This window comes from Protopterus annectens, chromosome 3.part1, assembly GCF_019279795.1.
Source record: "Protopterus annectens isolate FY-2018-M chromosome 3.part1, PAN1.0, whole genome shotgun sequence".
NCBI lineage: Eukaryota > Metazoa > Chordata > Ceratodontiformes > Protopteridae > Protopterus > Protopterus annectens.
Window position 1 is genome coordinate 391,372,169 of NC_056732.1, and position 25,218 is coordinate 391,397,386.

A 25,218-nucleotide genomic window follows, 5' to 3' on the forward strand; every position below is an offset into this window, starting at 1 on the left:
AGCACGCACGGCCAAGTAAGACGTTTTCTACAACTGTAGGATTAATAAGGATTCTTTTTACTGGAGAGTTAGGTTTAGGGATTTCCCGCAGGTTGTTCCTTATTTACTTGAGCACAAGCAAGTTGTGATTTTTTGCATATGTTCAGTATTAGCTATACCTTTGCTTAGCTCTGTTTTATACAGCTTTAGGAACTGTATATAATTTTACAGCATAACTTGAAATCTTTTTTATCACTCATTCAGGTTTTACACTGATAATACAGCCATTATGGCATTTTAATATACATATAGATAGATTCTTTTGATTTTGTCGAGCTTATATAAGTAGAGACTTATCATTATGTTTGATAATGATGCTAGTAATCGTTCCAAATAAGATTCAAAGAATATTGCTTACAAGTTTTAAGAATGGTGACCACGTTTCGTTATTACTTAGATTGGATTTGAGCAGCTAGATTCTATACTATTATACGTGTATGCCTTTGTTCTATACACCAGTGCTCAATTGAAGATGATGCTATACTTACACATTCTTATACATCAGGTGGCTTTATTTATTCTAAGGTTGGATAGATGTATATTGTTGATCTCCAGATTTCTGAAACTTCATTTTTAATGATGTTCTAAGTAATTTTGAAAGCATTATGATTTCTTACGTACTTTTCTTACTTAACTGGCTCTGCATATATCTGGTTCATCTTCAATACCTAAAACCTATATATGCCATGAGCATTGCAGGTTTTACCCAAAATGTTAGTTGAATTGTCTCTTAGTTGAATGCGCCCTAGTTTTAGTCATGTGCTTGTATGCATCATGATTCATTACTACTTGTTATTATCATTCTCACAGAAAGTTTCAACTAGTTTACATATGTTTTTATACGATCCTCATACAGACATTTATTTATGGGTCTTGCTGCTTTATTTGACAGCAAGTCCGCTTTTTTGTCAATATTTAATGGTTTTTACGTAATGTTCATACATATAAGGCATTTATGGATGCCTCTTACAAGATGAAATATTTCGCTCCCTTGGTTTGAAACTGAATTCACATCACTGTTGAACATTCTGTTCACCGGACAGAAAGCGAGTAGTTAGGTTGCAGGAACAGGATTGCTATCATACACATTAAAGTTTATATCTTTATATATTCATGTTTTTTATATATATTTATATGTTATGCATATTTGTTTCATACATTTGTTCGTGATTTGTTCAGTTTGATATAGCATTGTTCAGGATGCCATGACATAAGATCCCAACTGATATAATTTGATGTTTGAACATATCTGGTATACGCTTCTCAGCATATACTTAGACAGAGAAGTTCTCAGATTTTCTCTCTTTCTCCTTTTTGGTTCATAATAAAAACTCCTTGAGTGTTTAGGATAGGTTTTACCATAAATTCCCCATATAGGAATTTTTAATAGCTATTTATTACGTTCATTTACATGTATATTCCTATTTTTTATACAACACTTTTTAGATTAGATCTCAATACAGATTTGTTAAAGCAGAATCAACAGCTTCACAATATATTGAGTCTGTACCTGCTTTTGTTTCTATGTTTTTAATGTTTCTTAATACTGGCTAATTGCTGGAAGCAGATGTCTGGCTTTCAGGTAGATTGCTTAATTGTTTTTCAATTAAAGAGTTTTTACTCATCAAGTGTATATAAGCATTGCCTGCTAAACTATTTATGTAAAGGATCTGAAGAAGCGTGTCTGTTACACGCGAAAGCGCTTGTCCAAATAAATATATCGTTTTATTATCCATTTATTGTGGTGGTCGGACTCCAATTTGTCTTCTTATTTATTAATACTTCTCAACTGTCCATAGGGTTGCCACCTTTTCAAATGGCCAAAGTGGGACATTTTCAGTACAAACACCAGATTTTACAGGCCGACACATATCCACGATCAGTACAAAGGATACAACTTAACTTTTTTGCCTAAATAAAAGCTTATTCTTGTAGCATTTTAGTTGCTTATTCTGTTTCTTATAACATTTAGGTATTTTAGATACAGAATAACTGTTTTATGCAACGATTACATAAAATACAGGAAATAATTTTGTCCTAAAATCTCAGGACATTTGCCATTTTTTACATTTTTTGTCAGGACACAACTGCCCAAAGAGGGACTGTCCCTCGCAAAGTGGGCCAGGTGGTAACCCTAACTGTCCACATTTTCATCTCATATTTTTTATTCTGTTCCTCATAAAATGCGTGATTTTCTGACAAGTCAGTGAGGACTGAATTCAATAAATGCAGGGCTAGCCACTCGGCGGTGTAAACCTTGGTTCTAGATAAGTGTCATTGTTAGAAGTGACGCATCCACCCCATGTGCAAAAATGGGAAGTAGAGGTTGTGGGTGGAGGGATGGATTTGAGTTTCAGACTCCATATCCTTCAGAAAAATGCATGGCAACATAAACATTTTATTCTTGCATCTTTATAAGTTTAAAAGCTATATTTAAATGTTGTTCTCATTCTGTGGCCTTTGTCCCCCATTACTGCTTTGTCCATATTTGTTGGGCTAATAGGTTGAATGATATGGCGAGCGCGTTCAGCATTAAAAGCTGTTTTTTTGCCTCATTCAAAATTTGTGGAAAAACACAGAACAATGGAGATCACAAACATATGCAAAACTTTTTTTTAGTTCGTAACTTGCCAGTGTCTCTGAATCTGTAGACTGTGTCGAATGTGCTTACAGTATATACGTTATTAGTTCTCTTTCTATCCCGTTTGCCGAAAGTGCTATCCCGAAAAAGCGGCCACGTGTTCGTTCTTTAGCCGATTTCATCAGCCGGTCGGGTGGGTTCCTCCAGCGTGTACCTGGTTACCCATTCATCCATCTCCTGGCAGTGGACTGCTTTTTGTGTTAGTACTCAGGCAGTCAATGCTTTTGAATGTATCTTCAGCTGTGTTGTTAAGGAGACGCTCTATTTTTCATTTCTGTCAGTTCAGCCGGCAATTACTCCTGCCTTCCTGTCAGCAACATCAAGTTTTTGCACAGCTGTACAAGCAGAAGCATCATTGTTTGCGGGCTGCCTACAGGAGCTTTTCTTTTTTAAAAACAGTTACAAGTCGCATACCGTCCACTGGGACTAGACACAGAAAGAAAGGCACTCCATCACCTTCTGACCACCAGTGTAAGATGGAACACAACGTGGAAGAAGTGCTTGCACCTCTGCGGCAGGCAGTCAAGGAACAGGTAAGAACACGACAAAGTCGAAATGTAGTGATACAAGCTGCAGGAACTGTTATTTTTACAGCAGTGTGGTAATGTTGAATAGTAGAAATACAATGTCACCTTTCGAGGTCATTACTTATACCCAATTTAAATTACCTACTGTCATTTGTGTTATCACAGGCTCCTTTAAGGGGCGGTGGCGAATTTAATTAAAGGTGTGACCTCTGTAGCATTTTTTCTGCTGCTGTGGTTGCTATTTTAGAACAAATATAAGGTGTATTGTTCTTTGCATCTACTTGCTTGCATGCTTTTTTTCTCGAGAGGGTGCCCCATTTCGGCATTAATGTAGATTGCTGAATCATTATTTGGGCAGAATTGTAATGTCAGAAGTTTCGTATATGGTTATTACGGAAGAACTCAGTGTTTAAAATGAGACTCGTAGAACTTACCAATAGATGTTCCAGACTGAGGCTGAAACCACTCCTCCTGCCACGTTTTAGTGCAGCATGCATAAACACTTAAGCAAATTCGTAAAGTATTAAAGTGCTGCTGTCGTAGCTCAGATGTGAGCAATGACATTATTACCTTGCTTGGAAAATGAAACAGCAGCTTTATACATTAATAAAGTATGATGTTTTGATTTGAGGTAGAGTTTGACAATAGATGGGACCCGTACATTTTGTTATAGATTGCAGCTTCATTTTGCCTGAAACTCCTACACAATCACATAGGACGGCTCTGCTGATAGTTGGGCAGTTCCGTTAAAATTGCAGAAAGAGTGAGATCAGAGTTACCATTATTGAGATGTTTCTTTGTGTGTGTGTGGTGGTGGGGGGGTCCTACATTTTTTAAGCAGAGTAGTTCAGACGAGTATGATCTAACCTCGCATATATTTGCTAAGTAGAATTGATTGTTTTGAGGATTATGAAAGTTGGTAATGTAGTCAGTATAGTAAAATTCTGTTAACTCCATTAAGGAGGTACAGGTTCTGGATCATTTGCTGCATCCATTAGAGATTGTTAAGTGTCTTGAGCCTCATTTGGGCATACTTCTAAGCAGAAAGATTGAGCAGCAACCTCACCTTCAGAAGCAGAAAAGATCTTTTGCTTCTGTAAACAAGCTGAACTACATGACAGAGTTGTTATCTAGTAAGGCTTCTTTGCATATAACTCAATGTCTAATTCCAACAAAACTGGACAAATGTGTGTGTTGGGGAGGCCTAAATCATGAATACGTTTTATATATTTTTTGGGGGTTTTTTTTTGCGGAAAAGGCCCCGGGGGTAAAAAAGGGGAACAGGTTTTTTAAGAAAAAAAACCGACAAAGGGGGGCCCCGGAAATGTAGTTGGAATAACAAAGGCTTTGGGCAAGGGAAAAACTGTTTATTTTTTCAGCGGGGTGTTTGGTTTTAAATGTTTAAAAAAAAAAAAAAAAAAAAAAAAAAAAAAACAACAAAAAAAAAAAAAAAAAAAAAAAAAAAAAAAAAAAAAAAAAAAAAAAAAGAAAAACAAAAAAAAAAAAAAAAAAAAAAAAAAAAAAAAAAAAAAAAAAAAAAAAGAAAAAAGGGGGGGGGGGGGGGGGGGGGGGGGGGGGGGGGGGGGGGGGGGGGGGGGGGCGAGGGGGGGGGGGGGGGGGGGGGGGGGGGGGGGGGGGGGGGGGGGGGGGGGGGGGTGGAAAAAATTTCATTTGGGTTTTAATTTCCCCTTTTAAATTCCCATGTTTTTTGGGTTTTAACCCGGCCCTTTTAAGGGGCCCCGGGGGCCCAAATTTTAATTAAAGGGTTACCCTGATTTTTTTGGGGGTTCCATTTTGGAAAAAATAAAAATTATTTTTTGGGGATTTTTTTTTTTTTTAATTTTTTCTCAAGGGTCCCTTTTCCGGCTTAAGTTTTTTCCTAAAAAATTTTATTTAGAATTTTTTAAGGGGAAATTTTCCAAGGGGTTTTGGGAAAAACCCGTTTAAAAATGGGGGCCCGGAAAAAATTTAATTAATGTTTGTGGGGGAAACCCAATTTATTTTTAAAAAGGAAAGTGAAAAAAAAATTTTTAAAAAGAAAATTGAAATAAAAAAGGGGCCTTCAAAAGCCAATGTAAAAGGAAAATTTTTAGTTAAAATAAAACATTTAACATTAAAAAATTATATTTTTTGGAAAAAATTTAACAATAAACCCCTTTTTTTTTTCCTTTCCCCCAAAAATTTAAGGTTTGTATTTGGGGGGTTGTTAAAATTAAAAAGGTGGATAGATTAAAATTAGAATTTTTTTTGGTTGTGGTTGGTGTTTACATTTTTAAAGGGAGTATTAAACAAAAAATGACAAGAAAAATTTGTTAAGAAATTGTTTTGTTTTGGGGAGGGTTTATAAAGTTGGGTAATGTATTTTGTAAAATTTGCCCCTTTTAAGGGAAAATTTGGGTTTTTGTGAAACAGTTTTGTGTTTTGGGGCCTTTTTGGGATATTTTGAAAAGGTTGAAAAACCTTTTCAGGCAAAAAGTTTTTCCTTTTAAAAAAGGAAAATAAAATTGATTAAATTTTTTGAAAACTAATGTTAATTCCAACAAAAGGGAAAAATGGGTTTTGGGGGGCCTTCTGTCTTTTAAAATTTTTTTTAAAAATTAAAAATTTGGTTTGTTTTTAGAGCGTGTTTTTTAATGGATGCAAGGGTTTAATTTGTTATTTTTAGGAAAAAGATTTAGTTTTTGGGAAAAAAAATTTTTTATGGGAATTAAAAAAACAAAAGGGGGGAAAAATCTTTAAGGGTCCCCTTTTTGGTCTTTTTTGGGTTTTAAAAATTTATGGGTAAAAATTTACCCCTTAACTTTCCCCTTTTAACAAGGGTAATTTTAAACCAAGTTTGTCGAGGGAACTTCCCCTTCTTAACCAATTCCCCCCTTTTTATTTTCCATTGGGAGAAACCTTTTTTTTGGGGTTTTTGAATTTTTTTCCCCCTTGGTCAAGTCACTTAACCCTTTTTAATTGCCCCTTTGGGTTTGGGGAAAAATTTAAGGGTTTTAATTTTCTACCCCAAAAAACCCCGGCCGGGAATTTTTAAAAATTACCCCTAAAAAAAAATTTATTAAAAACAAGTAAAAAAAAAAACTTTTTTTAAACAAAACTTTTGAAAAGGAAAATTTTAAAAACCCCAATAGAACTTCCCATGAAAAATTTTGTTTGGAAATTTTTAAAAAACAATTTTTTTTTTTCCCTTCCCCCAAAAATTAATTATGGGAAGGGAAATTAAAAATTCCAAAGGGGTTTTTTTTTGTATATTGAAACCTTAACATTTAATATTGTTTTCATTTTTTTATCGAAATTCCCAAAATGTTTTTTGAAAAAGTTTGTTCGGGGAATACCTAAAGTTTTTAAAAATTTATTTAAAATTTACATTTTTTGCCAGGAAAAATTTTTCCGACTGGCTCGGGTATTTTGCAGGGCCCCGGGGAAAAGTAAAATTTTTTCCTTTTGGGAATAAAGAAATTCCTGAAATTAAAAATATTCCAAACTTAGTTAAAAAGGGGAAAAAATAGACATTCGTTTTAACTAGTTTTTGTTCAAATAGGGGGTTTTAAGCAGATTTTAACAATTGTTTACAAAAGAAGTTTTTTATATTTGTAGATTAGGGCAGGGAAATATGGGGCTTTTTTAAATCAAAGGTGTTTTTTTGGGGGGAAAAAATAAGGGAAATTTTAAAAAATTAAAATTTACAAGGGCATGCCACCAGTTTTGGTTCCCCCTTTAAAAAGTTTTTGAAAGTGGGTGAAATTTGTGGTAGAAGGTTAAATTGGGGTTGGGGGTTTTTTTTAATTTCTATGCCTAAAATAGGGGTTTTCCCAACGGTTATTTTTAAAAAACCCGTAAGATTTTTTTTTTCAAAATTTTGGGTGGTACTATTTAAAATAGAACTGGGGGGATAACCCTTTTTTTGGATTTTTAACCCAAGTTTTTTTTTTGGGATGCAATTAATTACCTTTTTTGAAGGGAATTAATTCCTAGCCAGAAAAGTTTCCTGACCCAATCCAAAAATTAAATTTTAAGTTTTTTTTTTTTTCAGTTTCCCCCCGGGTTTTTGCATTGCCTGAAACCGGGCCCCAAAAATTTTATTTTTTTGTTTTTTTACCAAAGGATTAATCCCCTTTTCAGAAAGGGCCAAAAACTCCCAAAAAAAATTACAGTATTTCGGGGAAATCCATTTTTTAAAATTTCCAAACATGTTCCCTTTCCCTGTCCTTTTAGTTTTTTCCTTTGTTTTTCCTAAATATACCAATTTTCCCCCAATTTTAAAATAAGAAGACTGCCTTAAAAGTGACGGGGTTTCGGGCCAACCCGGGTGTTTGTTGGGGGTGAGGTAAGGGGGTTTAAAAGTTGAAATTAAAAATAGACTGTTTTTTTTTGTTTTAAAGAAAATTTTAAAGGGGGGCTTTAAAGGAATTTTTAAAATTTTGGAAGCATTTGGAAATTTTTTTCCAAAAAAGGTTATTTTGTAAAATTACGGGACCTTAGTGGTCGGGTTCGGGGGAAATCTTGTTTTTATTTGGGGGTTCCTTTGTTGCAATTTCCCTTTTTAAAAAAGGGGGTAAGGGGTTGGAAAAATTTCCCCCCTTTTTAAATTCAAAGTTTTTTTTTTAATTTCCAAGTAATGCTAAGGGTTTTTAAAAATTCTTTATTTTGAAATGTTTTCCCCCCCTTGGATTAATCTCCTCCGAATGAAAAATTTGGCCCCAAATTTAAGTTTTTCTTTCCATTTAAATTTTAATTTTGCATTTTTTCCCTTTTTATGTTTTCCTTTCTCCTCAAATATATATAAAATTTATAATTATTTAAAAATATTGTTAATTTTTTTTTTTATACTTTGTTTAAGCTTAAAATACTGACGGTTTTTTGTTGAAAGTATTAGGGGTTTTAAAAAGGAATTTAAATTTAAAAAGATTTGTTTTCCCAAAAAAGGTTATTGGTTTACGCCTTTTGCCCCAGGTCGTCAAAAAATTTTTGGCCAGGCCCCCAACCTTTTGGTAAAAAATAGTAAAAAGAAAAAAATGATTTTTTTTAAATTCCCCCAGAGACCCTTTAAAAATTTAAATTTTAAAATTTTTAAAACCTTTTAAATCTTTAATTAATTTGGCCAATCACCCTTTTTGTTTATTTTTTTGCTTGCACCCCCTTTTCCCTCTCTAATTAAAATTTAATAAAAATTATTAAAATTTTTTAATCATTTTCCTGCAAATAGGCATTTTAAATTTTAATGCTTTATTTTTTCAAAATGTGATCCCTTTTCATAAGAGTTTTTCCCCAGGGGGCCCCTTTGAAAAGGGGTTTTGGGCCCCAAACCGGGAAAAATATAAAAAAAAAAAATTGCGGGGGCATTTACCCAATGAAAGTTAAAAATTGCAAAATTAAAAACCCAATTTTAATTAAGTTTAAACCCCATTTGTGCCTTCCTGTCTAAAACAGCAAAAATTTAAATTTAAACCCCAATGTTTTTTCAAAAGCATTTAAACTTTTTTTTTCAAATTATGGTTTATACAAAGGTATTTTCCCCTGGCATTTTTTGGGGTTTGCCCAAATTTTGGGGCCCTTTCCCAAATTAAATTAAAAAAAAATTTTTCCCCAAAAGTTTTTGTCCCTTTCTGTCCAGCAATCCCAAAAGGAAAAATTTTTTTTCCCGGGGTTAAATTTTGTTCCCCCATAAGGTTTCTGGGTTTTTTTGGCAATCCCCCAAGGTTTATCCTCCCCAAAATTTTGGACCGGGATTTTATTCCACAGCATAGGGAGTCTCTGAGTGATAAATCTATCCCTCCAGCACGTCCCCACAGGTCTAGATTTCTCTTGAACAGAGTCAGCGAGGTGCTCTGCCTCACATGGACCGGGATTTTATTCCACAGCATAGGGAGTCTGAGTGATAAATCTATCCTCCAGCATCGCGATCCTATTTATATCCGTGCTAAGGTTTAAGTAAGCTTTGCTCTAGTGGTTTTGGTGGATTTGGATTTTGAGGTGGAGCATGTCCATTAATTCCGGGTTGGACATGGCCTCAGGCTATGTCAGGCACATGTCACCCTCTGAAAGAGCAGACCTGTACATGCGAACTGAATAGAGCTGGAGTTTCTTCAATCTGGCATGCTGATGACAGATTTTGGAGTCCCTTTGTCCTTTTGGTGAGGAACTTTTGGGGTCTCCAATTGCTGCAGATGTCGGGTGAGATACACACATCCCGAATGGGGCATTGTACTTTCGATCATTGGTCCCTGATAAGTGAAGAGTACAGGGGAAACAATAACCTCACTTAGATCCTGGATGTGAATCCCTTCATGATCAGGTGGGCAATGTAGAAGGTCTTTCTAACCACTTTAGCAATGTGAGTGTCAAAAGAAAGGCCACTGTCAACCTGGGTCCCCAGGTCCCTGATAACCTCTTTCTGTGCTTAGTGGATTGCCACCTATATGGTAGCTTGGGTTACCTTGTTTTTCCCGAAGGGTATGACTATACATTTTTTGGCGTTTAACTTCAGGCCATGGCTCTGGCACCAGCTATCTGTTTCCGTGAGTCCCTTCTGAAAGATATCCGTGTCTGATGCACTTTCCACTATGGCGCCCAGTTTGCAGTCGTCTGCAAACTTTGTCAGCTGTCCTCCTATGTTGGCCTGTACTTCTAAGAAGTAGATGCCAAACAATAGGGGGCCAAGGACCGAGCCCTGTGGGACACCACTTGTGACCTGCTTGGAGTCTGACACAGCGCCAGCAACTCTAACCCTGTGGGTTCTGTCCTTAAGACAGTTTGCAACCCATCTTGTGACATATGGGTTTACATTTAAGCTGGTAGTTTTTCTGCAACACCCGAGTGGGGTATTGTGTCGAAAGCCTTGCAAGGTCAAGGTAGGCTGTATGGACTGCCTTTCCTCATCAATGGCCTTGGTGACTGTTTCAAGAAGCTCGCCAAGTTCAAAAGGCATGATCTTCCCTTGACAAAGCCAAACTGGGTCGGGTCCAATGTCTGCAAGTCCCCTATATCTTGTTTATGAGCTCCATTATGATCTCCATAGCTTTGCAGACTAGACTTGTTAAGCTTATGGGGCGGTAATTACCAGGGTCTGTAGAGGCGCCGCCTTTGTGGAGTGGGACTACAGTTGCCGTATGCCACTCCTTGGGCACGTATCCTGTGGTAAGGCTGAGATTAAACAGCTGCCTTATGTCGGTTTAATTCCTCATTTAGCTCTTGTAGCACACAGCCGGGGACACCATCCGGTCCCATTGATGCTGTGTTTTTAGCTTTAGAGAGTGCAGCTTTCACCTGCGCATTTGAGATGTCCGGGAGGCTACACTCGGCTGGGATAGTTATCTCTCCTTTAGGGGAGGGGTGAAGTTTGCACTGAACCTGTCTGCCAGTATGTTGGCAATGTCTGTGGGTTCAGTGATTTTGTATCATTTTGGACTAATTCTGAGCATATCTGGGAGTTTCCACCAGGTTCCTAACATAGCTGAAAAGGCCTTATGATTGTCCTTTGAATCTATGGCAATTTTTCCTCAAAATTGGCCTTAGTTGATTTTATGAGTGTCAGTTTTTTTACTAATAATGATCAGGGGTGACTTCCCTTTTATGGATTTTGTTCTATCATGTAATAGCTTTCTCCTCTTATTGTAAAGTTTGTTAATGGCTGGGGTCCACCAGACTGGACGTTTGCCCTTTGTGGAAAGAGTCTTGGTTTTATTTGGGATTGCTTGATCCATGCAGTCCTGGAGGTGTTCATAGAAGGCATTTGTAAGGGCTTCCGCAGCTTGGGTTGTGGTTTCCACTGGCTCAGGGCCTTGAAGGATACCACACCAGTCTTGAGTAGTGTGAAGTTTGCTTTAGAGAAGTTCTTCACTATGGTCTTTTTGGTTTGGGGTGGGGGCGGGATGTGGATTTCCAGTGAGATTAGTTTATGATCAGATCTCACCAATGATATACTTCCGGTGTGGAGCATTTTGTCCCCATGTTTGTGACAATGAGATCTAGTATATTTTCTCCTCTCGTGGGAACAGTGACTAGCTGTTCCATGGCATTTGAATTTATGAACTCCAGGAACCGTTGGGCTAGAAAGTTAGGGCTTGAGTAATGTTCCCAGTCTATATTCGGGTAGTTGAAGTCACCCAATATGATGGTGTTTGGAGATACATTTATACCCTCCAGTGTCTTCAGGAAGGCTGTGTGGGGTTCCTGAGTTTGAGAGGGTGGCCTGTAGCATGCTACAATTTGTAGAGCAGTTTGGCCTATGGTTAGTTGCACCTGGATGGTTTCCAAGTTTCATGCGTTGCCACCAACCTGGAGGTGTGGGTATCCTTTATGAATATGGATACACCTCCGCCCCTTGTGCTGTGGTCCGGGCTTTGGGGCCGGAACGCCTGATATGAGGTAAAACCTAACAGTGCCGGGTGCTCTCAGGAGCCTTGAACCAGGTTTCAGTTACAGCACAGACATCGTATGTTCTCCATACTGAGAAGGGCCTCGAGTGCGTGCATTTTGAGATTTAGACTTCTGGCATTGAGCAGCATTACCTCAGTTTCTTCCCATTTTTGTTTTCTAGGGTGGTAGGTTTAGAATTTGAGCCTTGCCTAAAAAGGCACTATGGGGGTGGCAAGAGCCTTAGCCAATATCCGGAATCCTAGGGTGACAGGTGCAAGCCGTCCCTTGCCGGCAGCGTGGCTTATCAAGCATGTCATCCCAGGCAGACAGACACTGGATCCCCTTTGAATGACACCAGACATTAAGCCAATTGTTAAAGCTGATCATCTTGTCTCTATATTGTGGCATCATTCTTGGTGAAGGAAGGATACTGCTCAGGGTTAGGTCATACCTGCCTGGGCTACATAATCAGAGAGCTCCTCTATGTCTCTTTCATGTAGTCCAGGGAGGTATCGCCTCAGGTCGCTCACACCAGCATGGACAATGACTGTGTCATATTTGTACTTGCCGTGGAGTGACCCGAAGTGCTTGTGTTATGTGGCGGATTCTAGCGCCCGATAGGGCAGCTTACTGTGACCCTCCCATTGTTCAGCCTGGTGAGTGGGACGTCAGTGTGTCTGACTATGGAGTCACCTATGACAAGTATGTTTGGTGTTGTATTTGGCCTTAAGGGCTGTGGGACTACTTTACACTGCTTTTTGTGGTTTATGTGTTGCTTGTGGGGTGTCTTGAGGTAGCAGTTGTTTGGTGTCTGCTTTGGAGGCCTCTGCTGTTTAGGTAAATTTTACTCAGAGCCTCCGAGTATGTCTTTGTGTGTTTATGTGTTTGATTCAGTGGAGTGGTAGCATTATGTGAGGCTGGTTTTGTGGTGTGTGTAGTGGCCTTCTCCTCCTGTCTGGTCTTGCCAGTCCTGAGTTGAGAGAGCTCAGCCTCCAGTTTGGCTAAATAGCTGCATCTCTCGCAAGTATTTGTGTTATGTGGGAAGAGGAGAGGGTTGTCTGTGTACATGAGGCAGTTATAACATTGCCTCAAGATTCCCAGATTCACCAGCTGGACCGGAGAGAAGATTGACAACTGACCTTTGGACATGCTAGAATAATATTGGGAATTCCTTAATTGAAAACTAAGGGCCAGTGGGTAGTGAGGGTGTAGTGCTTTTAATTTTTAGAGCTGACTTATATAATTGCTTTAGTGAGCAAGTGCCAGGTAACTTGAGTGCAATGTGTTACAAGTAACTAAATGCAAAAACGACAAACAGTAACTTTCTTTCAAGTGAAATAAGTACAGTAAGCAATGCAGATATCAGTAGTGATCCACAGAAGCGCTGAGAAGTTGCGTATTAGGTGGAATTAGCTTCCAGGGAAATAACAAGCAAACAAACAACAAGCATATAAACAAAGCTAGATTCAGCAGGCCTGGATCTAGTCTATGCTAGAGCAAACAAGGTGAACCAATTTCAGTAAGATACAGTTCAAATATTCAGGCACTATAAACCTTTAACCAGAAATTCCCAGCTCAGAAGGGCAGAGTCCAGCCTCTTCTCCCACAAGAGTGCAGACCACGAACCTTCTTAATGTAAAATAACTGTCCTGAAGCCCAAGTGCCTAAACCAGAACTAATACACTTGGACACTGGGCTCTCAATCAGCAGTTCCCAACTTAGAAGGATGAAAGCTACCTGTCCTGCCACCACAGTGCTTGCCACAAACCTTCCTAATGTAAAACAACTGGTCTGAAGCCCAACTGGTCTGAAGCCCAAGTGCTTAATCCAAAAGACTTGAATGATAGCTACACTTTAATCAAGTTACAACCAAGCAGTAATAATTACCATTGAATACTTTAGAGAATGTCTAGATTAGTGCTCAAGTTACACAAACAAAGCTAGATCCAGCAGGCCCGAATCCAGTCTATGCCACAGCAAACAAGGCGCACCAACTTCAGTAAGAAACAGTTCAGATATGCATGCACTATAAGCCTTTAACCAGAAATTCCCAGCTCAGAAGGGCAGAGTCCAGCCTCTCCTCCCACAAGAGTGCAGACCACCTACCCTCTTAATGTAAAATAACTGGCTTGAAAGCCCAAGTGCTTAAACCAGAATTAATACACTTTTAGAATAACAGACACTGAGCCCTCAATCAGCAGTTCTCAACCTAGAAGGATGTAAGCTACCTGTTCTGCCACAACAGTGCAGACCACAAACCCTCTCAGTGCAAAACAACTAACTGGTCCGAAGCCCAAGTGTTTAAACCAAAAGGCTTAGAATGAGTTACACCAAGCAGTAATAAATACAATTGAGTATTTTAAGATGATGCAAAAGTAAAAAGAAGTAGGTAAAAACACAAGTACAGTTGTTCTTCTCCTCCTTCTTCATGTTTTCTATATTATACCAACATGCAGAAAAAAACTAGTATTACCCAAATGATTTTTAGGTTTCATGATAAACTTGAGGATATTATGAGAAGACATTGGCTTCTTATGGAGTGTACCATAAAAAATATAGGTTCATACTAGGCTATCTGCCCTAGGGCATTTATAAGCTTAGCCAGAGTGTGTTTGGCTTTCGCCACCCATTTTAAATTAATTTTGCTATGCCCTTTTTCGAGGTTAGTATGCGTTGCCTCTGTCTAACAGTGACACAGAAGTGATACCCGGGGTAAACGTACGATCTCCCATCCACTCATCAAGATTCCTCTTTGAGAGTCAATGAGGGACTCTGCCTAACCTGGACTGGGATTTTATTCCAGAGTGAAGGGAGCCTCTGGGTTATGAATCTGTCCATCCAGCATGTCCTATTTATTTCAGTGCTGAGGTTCAAGTCTCTCGAGCGCATAGCTCGTTGGGATTTGGATTTTCTGAGGTGCAGCATTTCCATTAATTCCGGGTTGGACATGGCTTTATACGTCAGGCACAGATCGCCTCTGAGCAGGCAGTATGCCACTGAGTAGAGCTGGAGTTTCTTTAACCGGGCAGCATATGGCATCTGTTTGAGCCCTTTGATCCTCTTGGTGAGGTACTTTTGGGGTCTTTCCAATTGCTGCAGGTGTCTGGTAAGGTACATCCCAAAAGGGGCATTGTACTCAATTATGGGCCTGATGAGGGATAAGTAAAGAGGCACTATGACCTCCCCTGATCTAGATGTGAATCCCTTCATGATTAGGTGGGCTATATAAAATGTTTTTCTAACCACTTTGGCCACGTGGTTTTCAAATGAGAGATTGCTATCAACATGGGTCATGTCAGGGAAATCCTACTAGGACAGCTGAACTTTTTGAGGTTAATCAGCGTCTCTTTAATTGATGCCAGGTGTGTACCCAAGAAGACTGAATGCTGTAGTTAAATCAAAAGGTGCTTCAACAAAGCATCAACTTAAGGGTGTGCACACCCATGCAACCAGCACATTGCACGTCCTTTCTATTTTTCATATTCTTTCCCCTAACAAATCTGTCTGTTTCTCAATTGAACTGCACAGGTTATAGATCACATCAAAGGTGGGAAAAGTTTTGAAATGATTTGTTGTGGTCTCATTATTTTATATCATAAAAACCTGGCATTTTAACAGGGGTATGTACATTTTTTATATCCACTGTGTGTGTGTGTGTGTGTGTGTGTGTGTGTGTGTGTGTGTGTATATATATATATGTATATATAGATATAGATATAGATATAGATATAGATATATCTATATATATATATGTGTGTGTATATATGTACATATATTATTTTTTATTTTAATAAAACAGAAAGACATTGAAAATATAATAATAAAGAAGAAAGGAAATTCCTAAAGGGATCTTATCAGAGTATGGAAACTGTAATTCACCAATGTAGGCTGCTAAGTAGATTCAACTCTGTTTCATACAGCTGTACAGTTGTCACTAAAACACTGAGTAACTGATTTCTTGTGGTTTATATGATACCCAGTCACATGGAGTCAGAGGTGATAATTTTAAGCTCTGGAAAGCTGCCAGTGTGGGTTTGTGCAGTTATAAAACCCATATTCCATTGAGGCAGTGTGAGTGATGAAAATTAATAATGGAAGTTTAACTGGTTCATCATTGCCACCAGCCCCCTTTTTCCCATTTTCTACATGGGGTCACGGTATCTTATTAAATGTCACCATCTCTTTTGGTACAGTGCCACACTCCTGCCTTCTTCACTCATGCCTAACTGTCACAGATCTTCTTTCACACAATCCATCCACTTCTTTGTTGGAGTCCTCGTTTCCTCTTACCTTCTTCCTGTCTGTCCCAAATCTTCTTCACCAGATTGTCTTCTGCTTTCCTGCACGTGTCCAAACCACAATAATCTGTTCTCTTTGTCTTTTCTGCAATTGGAGCAACTTTGGCTTCTGCTCTTATATCCTCATTTCTTCATCTGTCCCACAATCTGCATCCTGTCACCTTTCTCAGAAACTTCATTTCCATCACCTCTAGCTTCTTCATCTGCTCTGCCTTTACTGCCCAGGTTTCTGAACCATACAGTAGTACTGGTCACACTGCTGTCTTGTTCATCTTTCTTTTCAGTTTCTTTGGCATTCTTCTGTTATAGACTACACCTGAGACTCTATGCCAGTTGGCTGCAGCCCCTCTGATTCTAGCTTTGACCTCTTCATTCAGTCTTCACATCTCCTCAACCATCCCTCTCAGATACTTGAAGCTATTTACTATCTTCCCTTCTATCTCAATTCTCAGCTTCTTCTGATTTCCCCAATTTGCTGCCATTACCACTGCCCTATCTGTGCTTAGTTTCATCCCATGTGCCTTCAGTTTTGTATTCCATTCCCCTATTCTTTGCTGAAGTTCTTGCTCAGAGACTGCCTATAATGCCACATCGTCTTCATGCAGTAACTTTGTTGATCTGTCCTCTCCAACCTGTTTGCTAATGTAGTTCATCATGAGCATGAACAGCAGTGGGCTTAGAGCTGAACCCTGGTGTACACCCACTCCCATTGGGAGCCCCTCTGTGAGGCCGAACAGTGTTCATACTTGAGTCATTGGGTCGTTGTACACAGCCTGTACTAATTCTACCAATGTATCTGGGACTTCGAACCACTGCAATACTGCCCAAATCTGCCTTTTTGGGACCTTGTCATATGCTTTCTCCAAGTCTAAGAATGCTCAGTTGGAATCTTTCCTCATCTCTAGCTTCTTCTCAACTGTCTCACTGCAAACATCAGGTCAGTTGTGCTGCATCCCGATCTGAATCTGAACTGTTATCTCCTTTCTTTCTCCAGAACTTTCATGCAGTGTGACAGGAGTTTAATGCCTCTGTACTGCCCACAGTTGTGAATGTCCCCTTTGTTCTTGTACACTGGCATAAGTATGCTTATTCTCCAGTCATCTGGGATACACCTTTCTATCCACACTGCTATGAGTACCCTCAACAGTCATTTTTCCCCCATCTCACCCAGCATCTTTATCATATCTGCTGTGACCTCATCTGAGCATGGTGCTTTCCCTGACTTTATTTTTCTTAGTGTACTTCTTCTAGGGTGGGCTCCTCTTCTTCTCTGTTGTAGGCTGTTTCTGGGGCAGTACAGCTTCTATGGGGTTTTCTTCATTCAGAAGCTGCTGGAAATACTCCTGCTATCTGCCTTTGATGTGAGCAGGTTGTTCCTGGCATCCCTTATGAAGGGTGTCTGACTATCTTTTTTTATCTTTCTGCCTTTGCTTTGCAACCTGACATACTTTCTTTGTACCACGTACTGAGTCACTTTCCGGAAGTTGGTAGAGTGCCTCCGATGCCCTATTCTTTGTTTTAGCAACTCCTTTCATTTATTTATTTATTTATTTATTTTATTTTTTTTACATTTGTTAACCGGGATAGTCCGACTGGATATATGTCCATTTTCAGCGGAGGCCCGGGGAGAAAAGCTCCAACAAAAACATACAGAAAGACAAAAACAATGTACAAAAGTATTGGGTTGCTTGAGGAAGTGACTAAATACATTTTAGAACATGGAGTCAGAAGTTGACATTAATACTATTGTAATGGGAACCACAAGCTAACATCGTTAGTAAGTGAGAGTGAAATGTATTAGTTAGAAGGAGGGAATTATGACTAAATACATTGTGTAGAGTGAGGATTAGCCAGGCTTGGTACAGTAGCAGGACCTTTTTGACCCCAGGTGTAGTTTGAGCTTGGCTTTGAAGTGATTCAGGGAAGAAATTGAGGTAATCTCAGGGGGTAAAAGGTTCCAGGTTCTACCTAGGGAGTTGGACAGGAGAGAGTCACCGGCTAGGTTATTAGTTTTGTAAGTCTGGATGAGGACTTTGTTGGAAGAATGAAGTGGTCGTGGATTGTTGTGCAGGGTGACTAGGTGTTTGAGTGAAGGGGTGTTTTCAGGGGTGTATATGATTTTGTGGGCTATGATCAGTTGGTTGTATAGCACTAGACTAGGAAGTTCGAGCCAACCAAGCTGAGTTAGATTGATGCAGTGATGTGTTCTAAAAGGAGCCCAGTGGAATTTGGCAATGTGATTGTAACAGGTAGTAAGTTTGTTTTAGATTGGACTTATTGTTATTTAGAAGAAGAGGGGATGCAGGAGAGAGTAGAGAAGATGAGACGGGCAATGGCTACCTTGGCTATGGGAGTTAGAAAGTTCTTTAATCTGTACAGTGGACCTAGTCTCTTATTGATGGTTTTGATCAATTGGTTAACGTAGGTCAAACTTTAGTGGTTATCAATAGTGACACCTAGAAGTTTAGTAGATGGGTCAGGAGATAATTGTGCCATCTTTTGGATTTGATTGTGAAGTTTATGGGAGGACTTTTGTGTTGGTAGGAATATAAGCATTTTAGTCTTTTTGGGGTTTAGAATCAGGCGGTGGTTGGATAGCCAGTTTTCTATCGTGTTGAAGGTTGATTGGGTACTTAGCTGTAACTCTGTAGGGGATGTAGCTGAGCAAATCAGTGTTGAGTCGTCATGATTGGATGCAGTTAACTTTAGGAATGGCAGTGAAGATCATTGATGAAGATGGAGAATAACAGAGGACCTAGTATGGACCTTGTGGAACACCCAGGTTGTTTGGTAATAGGGTGGAAAGTTTAGAGTGCCAGAGCACGGCTTTGTTGTCTATCACGAGGTAGGACTCAAACCATTGAAGTGATTTTAGATCTAGACAGAGTGATTTTAGGAGTGGATTAATAGTTGGTGATCCACCATATCAAAAGCTTTGGACAGGTCCAGGAATAGAGCTGAAGAGATATGGTTGTAATTACGATGAAAGTTAATGGTGTTAGAGAAGGCTAATAGGGCTGTAGTGGTGCTGTGGTGAGGTCTGAAGCCGTGTTGTGTCTGCCAGGAGATGGTTGTTTATTAAGTGGTGCATGAACTGTTTTTGGATACATTTTTCCATTATTTTGGCTAGGGGAGAGAGTATGGCTATTGGCCTATAGTTGGATAGTTCAGTAGAGCATCCCCCTTTATGGAGAGGGATGACGCAAGATATTTTCCAGATATTAGGAATATTAGCTTCTATTAATGTGCGATTTATAAGTACTGAGATTGGATAGGCAATGGCGTCAGATTTTTGTAGGTATTCAGCTGGAAGTTGGTCAGCTGCGAGTGTGGTAGGTTTTAGTTTTCTAAGTAAGGTGTGGATAAATGATGTAGCAATTGGTTGGAAGCTAAATTGTGGAAGATTTTTAGAGGTGGAGCTGTTTGGGCTGTAGGGGCTAGGGGGCAAGTTGCTGGCTAGGGTGTGGATAGTCTCGGTGAAGAAGCGATTAAAACTGTCTGCAACTACTTCTAAGGGTTTATCGGTGAGGGCCTCAGGTACAGGGTACTTTTGCCAGGTGTATTAGATTGTTTAGTCCAGCCCAGAACTTTTGAGGGTTATTTTGGTTAGATTGCCAGGGTGTATTAGATTGTTTAGTCCAGCCCAGAACTTTTGAGGGTTATTTTGGTTAGATTGCCAGGGTGTATTAGATTGTTTAGTCCAGCCCAGAACTTTTGAGGGTTATTTTGGTTAGAGGATTGTAGATTACTGTAGTATTGTTTTTTGTCAAGTAGTGTAAGTTTTTTAGTTTCATTCCTAAGTTGCCTGTATTCAATTTGATTCTGAGGGAGTTTAGTAGTTCACCATAAAGCCCAAGCTTTGTCTCTGAGCTTAATTTTAAGCCTGGTCTCTTTTGAGAGCCACGGTGCAGTTTTTGGCTTGGTTTTTTTTAGAGCGGATGGGTGCATGAAAGTCAAGAATCTCAAGGAATTTTTTGTTAAAGTACTGTACTGCTTCTTCTAAGGGGAGGCGTTTTAGCACAGACCAATTGCAGGATTTTAGTTCAAGTTGGAATTTGGTTAAATCAATTTTTTTTTTATTTCTGACATGTCTTAGAGGTTGGTTGGGGTTGCATACTTTCTGCTTGATTATATATGTGAGATGCTGATCACTTAGACTATCAGAGAGGGTACCATATGTATACAGGTTGGGGTGATTGTTAATGAGTACCCAATCAAGTATACTTTCTTTCTGGTTGGGCTTACCAGTTCTAGTTGGTATGTTAATAACTTGCTTGAATGAATGCAAGTTAATATGAGTGGTAGGAGATTCAGAGGAACAAGTTCTCCAGTCAATATTAAGGTCACCGAGAAGTATGGTTTCTTGGGGGTAGTAGATGGATGCCCAATGAAGGATGTCTTCTAGTGTAGCTATATTATTACCTGGGGGAATGTACACACAGATTATGTAGATATGTTTACTGTTATTAAGTTTCAGTTTGGTAGCTAGGATTTCAGAATTATTGGTCTGAGGTGGTTGAATAACATCTGTAATTACAATCATATCAGATTTATATAGTTATTCCCCACCCCTTTTCTGGATACTCGGTCCAGCCTGTATATGTTATACCCAGGGGAGTATTTCATTATCAGAAGTGGAGGGTTTTAACCAGGTCTCTGAGAGGCGAGAATATCAGGGGCTAGAACAGTAAGGAGTGCATGAAGTTCATGCAGTTTGTTATTGATACTTCGGATGTTGAGATGACAGGTTGAGAGAGTTGGGTGGATGGGGAATTGTAGGGGTGTAGCTTAAGTTGCTGATAGAGAGAGAGGAATTATTAATGTTGATAGGGCCAGGGTTAGGGTGTATGTCCCCGTCAATTAACAGATTGAGTCTTAACTTAGAGATAAATTTCATAAATTTATCTATTATTTTACAGTATTGTTTGAGTCTAGGGCTGATTTTACTGGTGTGAGTGTGTTTGGAGTAGGAGCATGATATAAGAAGCGGCTTGGTATTACTGATGTGATAAAAGTTGGTATGTTTGGTTTCAGGGTTGTTGGTATGACCATTTGAGGCATGGGAGTCCTAGGAGAGGTTGTGTTTCATATAAGGTTAAGAGGTATGGGGCTAGTAGGGTGGTAGTAGAATGGAGTACCACATGTCTGTAGGGGTAATGAGTTAGTAGTCCACTATCAGTTGTTGGAGAATAAGGTTTGAGGAAGAGAGGCAGGTAGGATCTAAAGAGTGTAAGTAGCAGAATGAGGAAGAGTGATGTGAACAAAGAGAGATAATTAGTTAAGCAAGAAGGTGATTAGAGCAGAGTGGTGGGGGCGTGGCTATGTGGTTATAAATGTAGATATAGAGGGGGCGGGTGGGAATAGGGGGCAGGGAGAGGAGCGGAGAGCCCGAGCGAAGGGAGGGGAGCGGAGAGAGTCCGAGCGAAGCGGGGCTATACTTCTTTGTTAGCTTCTTCATAGCTTCTTTGTTAGCCAACCAGTATTCCTTCCTAGCCTGGTCAATCTTTTCTATCTCCCATTTTTTTCTACACTCCTTCTTTCTTTCGATCACTTCCTGGACTTCTGCATTCCACCACCAGCGTTCCTTATGTACCTTATTTCCATACCTGGCTCAGGCACATATTTGTTCTGTAGTCCTAACACATGCTGTTCTGAGGTGCTTTGCTTGCTTTGAGACAAGTTTAACTGATTATGGGACAAAAGCGTTCCATGTAGCATTAAAGCAAGAGGTTCTCCTGTTCGATTATTTGCTGGAGTGCCTTCTTTGTGGAGTCTGCATGTCCTCCCCTCTGTCGAGTGGCCTCCGAAAGACATGCTTGAATGGGCGTGCCTTCGCTGAACATTGGGCCAATCATTAGCGGACTGGGGTTCCACTGTGGCGACCCCTAACCAGGAAAAGCTGAAAAGTCAAACAACCTTGTTCCTATAAATGCTAATAGTAGCTTGCATGATATATATCATCCAAACAGTTTAGCATAGTAACCTCCTATGATCCTAGGAACATTATCCCAACAAAGATGACAGAACACCAAGTGCAGAAAAATGCTTACAACAGCATTACAGGAGTGTGATACTATATAAGGAAAATCCAAATTTCTTCAAATGAGCACTTTATTACATATAGAATGAGCTCTTTTGTCTCTTCACATACAGACTCTGACTACCAGATAAAACACAGCTCATAAAATAGTGAAAATGTGGCATCATATAAAATATATCCAGCCATGTCCTTGCTTTAAAATCAGTTCTTACTCTTGGTCTTAAACCACAGGATACATTCAGTCATGTCCCTTCGATCAGTAAAATGCATTTAAAAGTAATATGGCAGGTCATTCAAGCCTACCAAATTTGTATATGAATAGACAAAAGCTCTCACTTTGTGTGTGAAAAAAGTGTATTTTGGATTTTTTTCTTGTTTTCAATGTCCAGTAATAGGTATTTGTCCACTCTTTTTTAATTTTAATATACCATACAGTAAACACTAAATGGTACAGCAAATAAAATCCACAAACCTAGAACAGCTGCTGTGACCAGTAAAAGGTAGCTAGCATACTCTGTGTACTGCAATAGAATGCTGAAGATATATTATACAGAGTAGTATGAGCAAGTGTTGTATAACAACAAAACAGAAGATGACAGAATCATCCAAACAAAAAGCAAAAAAAAAATTATAGAATAACACTAGGCTATGGAATTTCCAAATAACTTTATCAACCCTTAGCACTTTCACATATTCTACCTCTACAGGGTATGAAATTAAACTGTAAAATAAGCTTGTATTTACATACCAGCTCTAAATCAATTATATCCTCAAATCACTTAACTGAATACTTAAATCACATTCATTAGCAACTTAAATTGATATTTCTTAAAAAAATCTTAAACAACTCATCCCCATTTAGCATTCAAGGTACTCTGACAGACCTCAGAGTACTAAGGCAATGATATTTTAACATGCTGTTCCCTGTAATACAGTCTGATTTCTTTAGCCTCCATTACCCAACTGTATGGCACTTGAGCAAGTCACTTAACCACCAGTGCTCTGGGGCAATTGAGAAATTAGGCTGGGCTCCTCGATGGTCTTTTAGACCACATGCCGTAGTAACTACCTAAGACTTGTAAAAACAGGGACATGGGAAACATTATAGTCAAAAAGTACAACAACATTCAGTTAAATACTGACACCCTCTTTCAGAATGTAGTCCCCCAGAATATTGTATTCAACTTAAATATACATTTGACTTCCATTTTTATTTATTACTATTATGATTTATTTATTTTATTATTCAAATTTCTATTCTCCTGTTGGATGCAACAACCAGCACAAAAAATTTAAAATATTTTACATTAGAAGTATGGCATTCCAATGCATGCATAACCATCTGATTAAATAAAGTCCTTGCCTTTGTGTCTCTCGGGTGTTCTTGTATTCTGACTTTGACCATTCTAATTGTCTGTCCCATGCCCCACTTTAGTATACAAATTACAGTAAACTTACCATAACAGTAGATGCTTGAATAAATCACTGCTGTAATATCCTTAGCTATATAGGATTATGACCTGCCAAGGATATAACAACCAGCCAGCCTTCCAAACTTTGAGCTACTTTCAACACAAGCAACCAGACTGCTGGTGCACAACATTTCCAGGGAGAAAACCAGCAGTCTGGAAAATCTTCACACGTTCTTCTCAACTAAAAAAGAGTAGGCTAGCTACAGTCCTGATAAAAAGGTGATGCTAAGTTTAAACATAAAGTTTCTGACCCTGGCAATACAATACAGAAAATGATGGGATGGGATGAGGGAGGAAGCAACTATCTCTCTGAACATCTACTGTTATGGTAAATTGACGTACAAAACTGTACTATAAATCACATCTGTAGTAGTCTGAACTGCATATGTCTATTACCAGAGCTTATACAGATTGAAAGGAAAGATACTGAGGGTCCAGGAGCCCTTGACAAATGGTTCAAGCAAAGCCTGTTCTAGATCTGGAAACATCTATACTGTTTTGTAAATGTATGTACAAAGGACCAAATCTATACTGTTTTGTAAATGTATGTACAAAGGACCAATCAGCTGCCTCTAGAATACTTCTGGGGTCCGATCCTTTTCAAAAAAGCCACAGATGAAGCCAAGGCCCTAGTAGAATGAGCCTACACCCTGCCTGGAGTAGTTTTGCTGTGGTGGGAATAATTTTGTTTTGGTGGGAATAACAAAAGGTAATATCTTGACAACCATTCGAAACAAGTTCTTTGACATGGGTTGTCCTTTCTTACCTTCACAAGAAATGAACAACTGATCAGAAGTTCTGAAACATTTTTTCTGTCAAGACAGTACATGAGTTGTCTGTGGACATCCAGTGTAGGAAGTATCCTTTCTCCCTCATTTTGGAGTTCTGGAAATAAAACAGGGAGATAGCTAGTTTGGCTTCATAAGTAAACTTGGATACCAATTTAGGTCTAAAAGGATTAGTTCCTGTCTCTGTGAATGATGGTTGACCCACCATAAGAGCTTCCAACTCAGACAATCTTCTTGCAGAAGTCAGAGCAGTCAGCAAAACTGCTTTCCATGTTAAGAACCTCAAGTTAGCCAGATGAGTTGGTTCACACTGAGCTTCTCTAACATAAAATTAAGATCCCAAGGAGGAGCCACCAGTTTTCTGAGAGGCTACTTATGTAGTACCCCTTTCAGAAACATTTTCGCATGGGACTTGGTTGAGAGAGGGGATTCATGAGCAGACATACTGAAATGGCTGACAAATGAACCTTGACAGAGCAGTAAGACAGGCCATAGGATAGTAACTCACACAAACACTGTAAAAACAGAAAAAAAACACTAGTCTTAAATGGGTGCTGGTTGTTTTGCTGCTACCAGCAAGAAAATTATTTCCATCTGCTTATATATGACTGGTAAAATAACTTCATCTGTCTTAAACTAAGAAGTGAAATGTATTGATGAGGTCTAGAGAGTAGACTAGTGGTTTTCTGACATTTCCCCTTGCTTATTTCTAATGCAGCCATTCCACTATTCTAAACCTAAATTATTCAGCACATTCCACTCCAACTTAAACACCCCATCCCAGCTAAACTTCTATAATAAATAAATCTGTTTTTCTTCATCCATCACTGTGGTGACATACACTCAAACCCTGTTCTATACATGCCCCAGACCAAAGAGTACATTAAAAATTCTAAATCTAATCATTGTAAAAGTTTGAGTCATCTGTAATGAAATAATTGATTTTCATGCCTGGATAAAGTACTCAAATGCTATCCCAAAATTTGCTAATGCTGATCTGAAATTCTTATTTCTTTCCTAAAATAAACTTGGCCAAAAGTACATGTGTTACAATA

At 38.9% G+C, this 25,218-nt stretch overlaps 1 protein-coding gene across 1 annotated transcript in view; it reads left to right on the top strand.

Moving 5' to 3' along the window:
* Nucleotides 1–2,784: 2,784 nt before the first annotated feature.
* The window catches only part of GARS1 (glycyl-tRNA synthetase 1), a 508,631-nt gene continuing 486,197 nt past the window's right edge, over nucleotides 2,785–25,218 (top strand). The window contains exon 1 of the mRNA XM_044066863.1: nucleotides 2,785–3,213. Coding sequence (XP_043922798.1) covers nucleotides 2,899–3,213 — 315 coding nt within the window. The 5' untranslated portion in view covers nucleotides 2,785–2,898. The remainder of the gene's footprint in view (nucleotides 3,214–25,218) is intronic.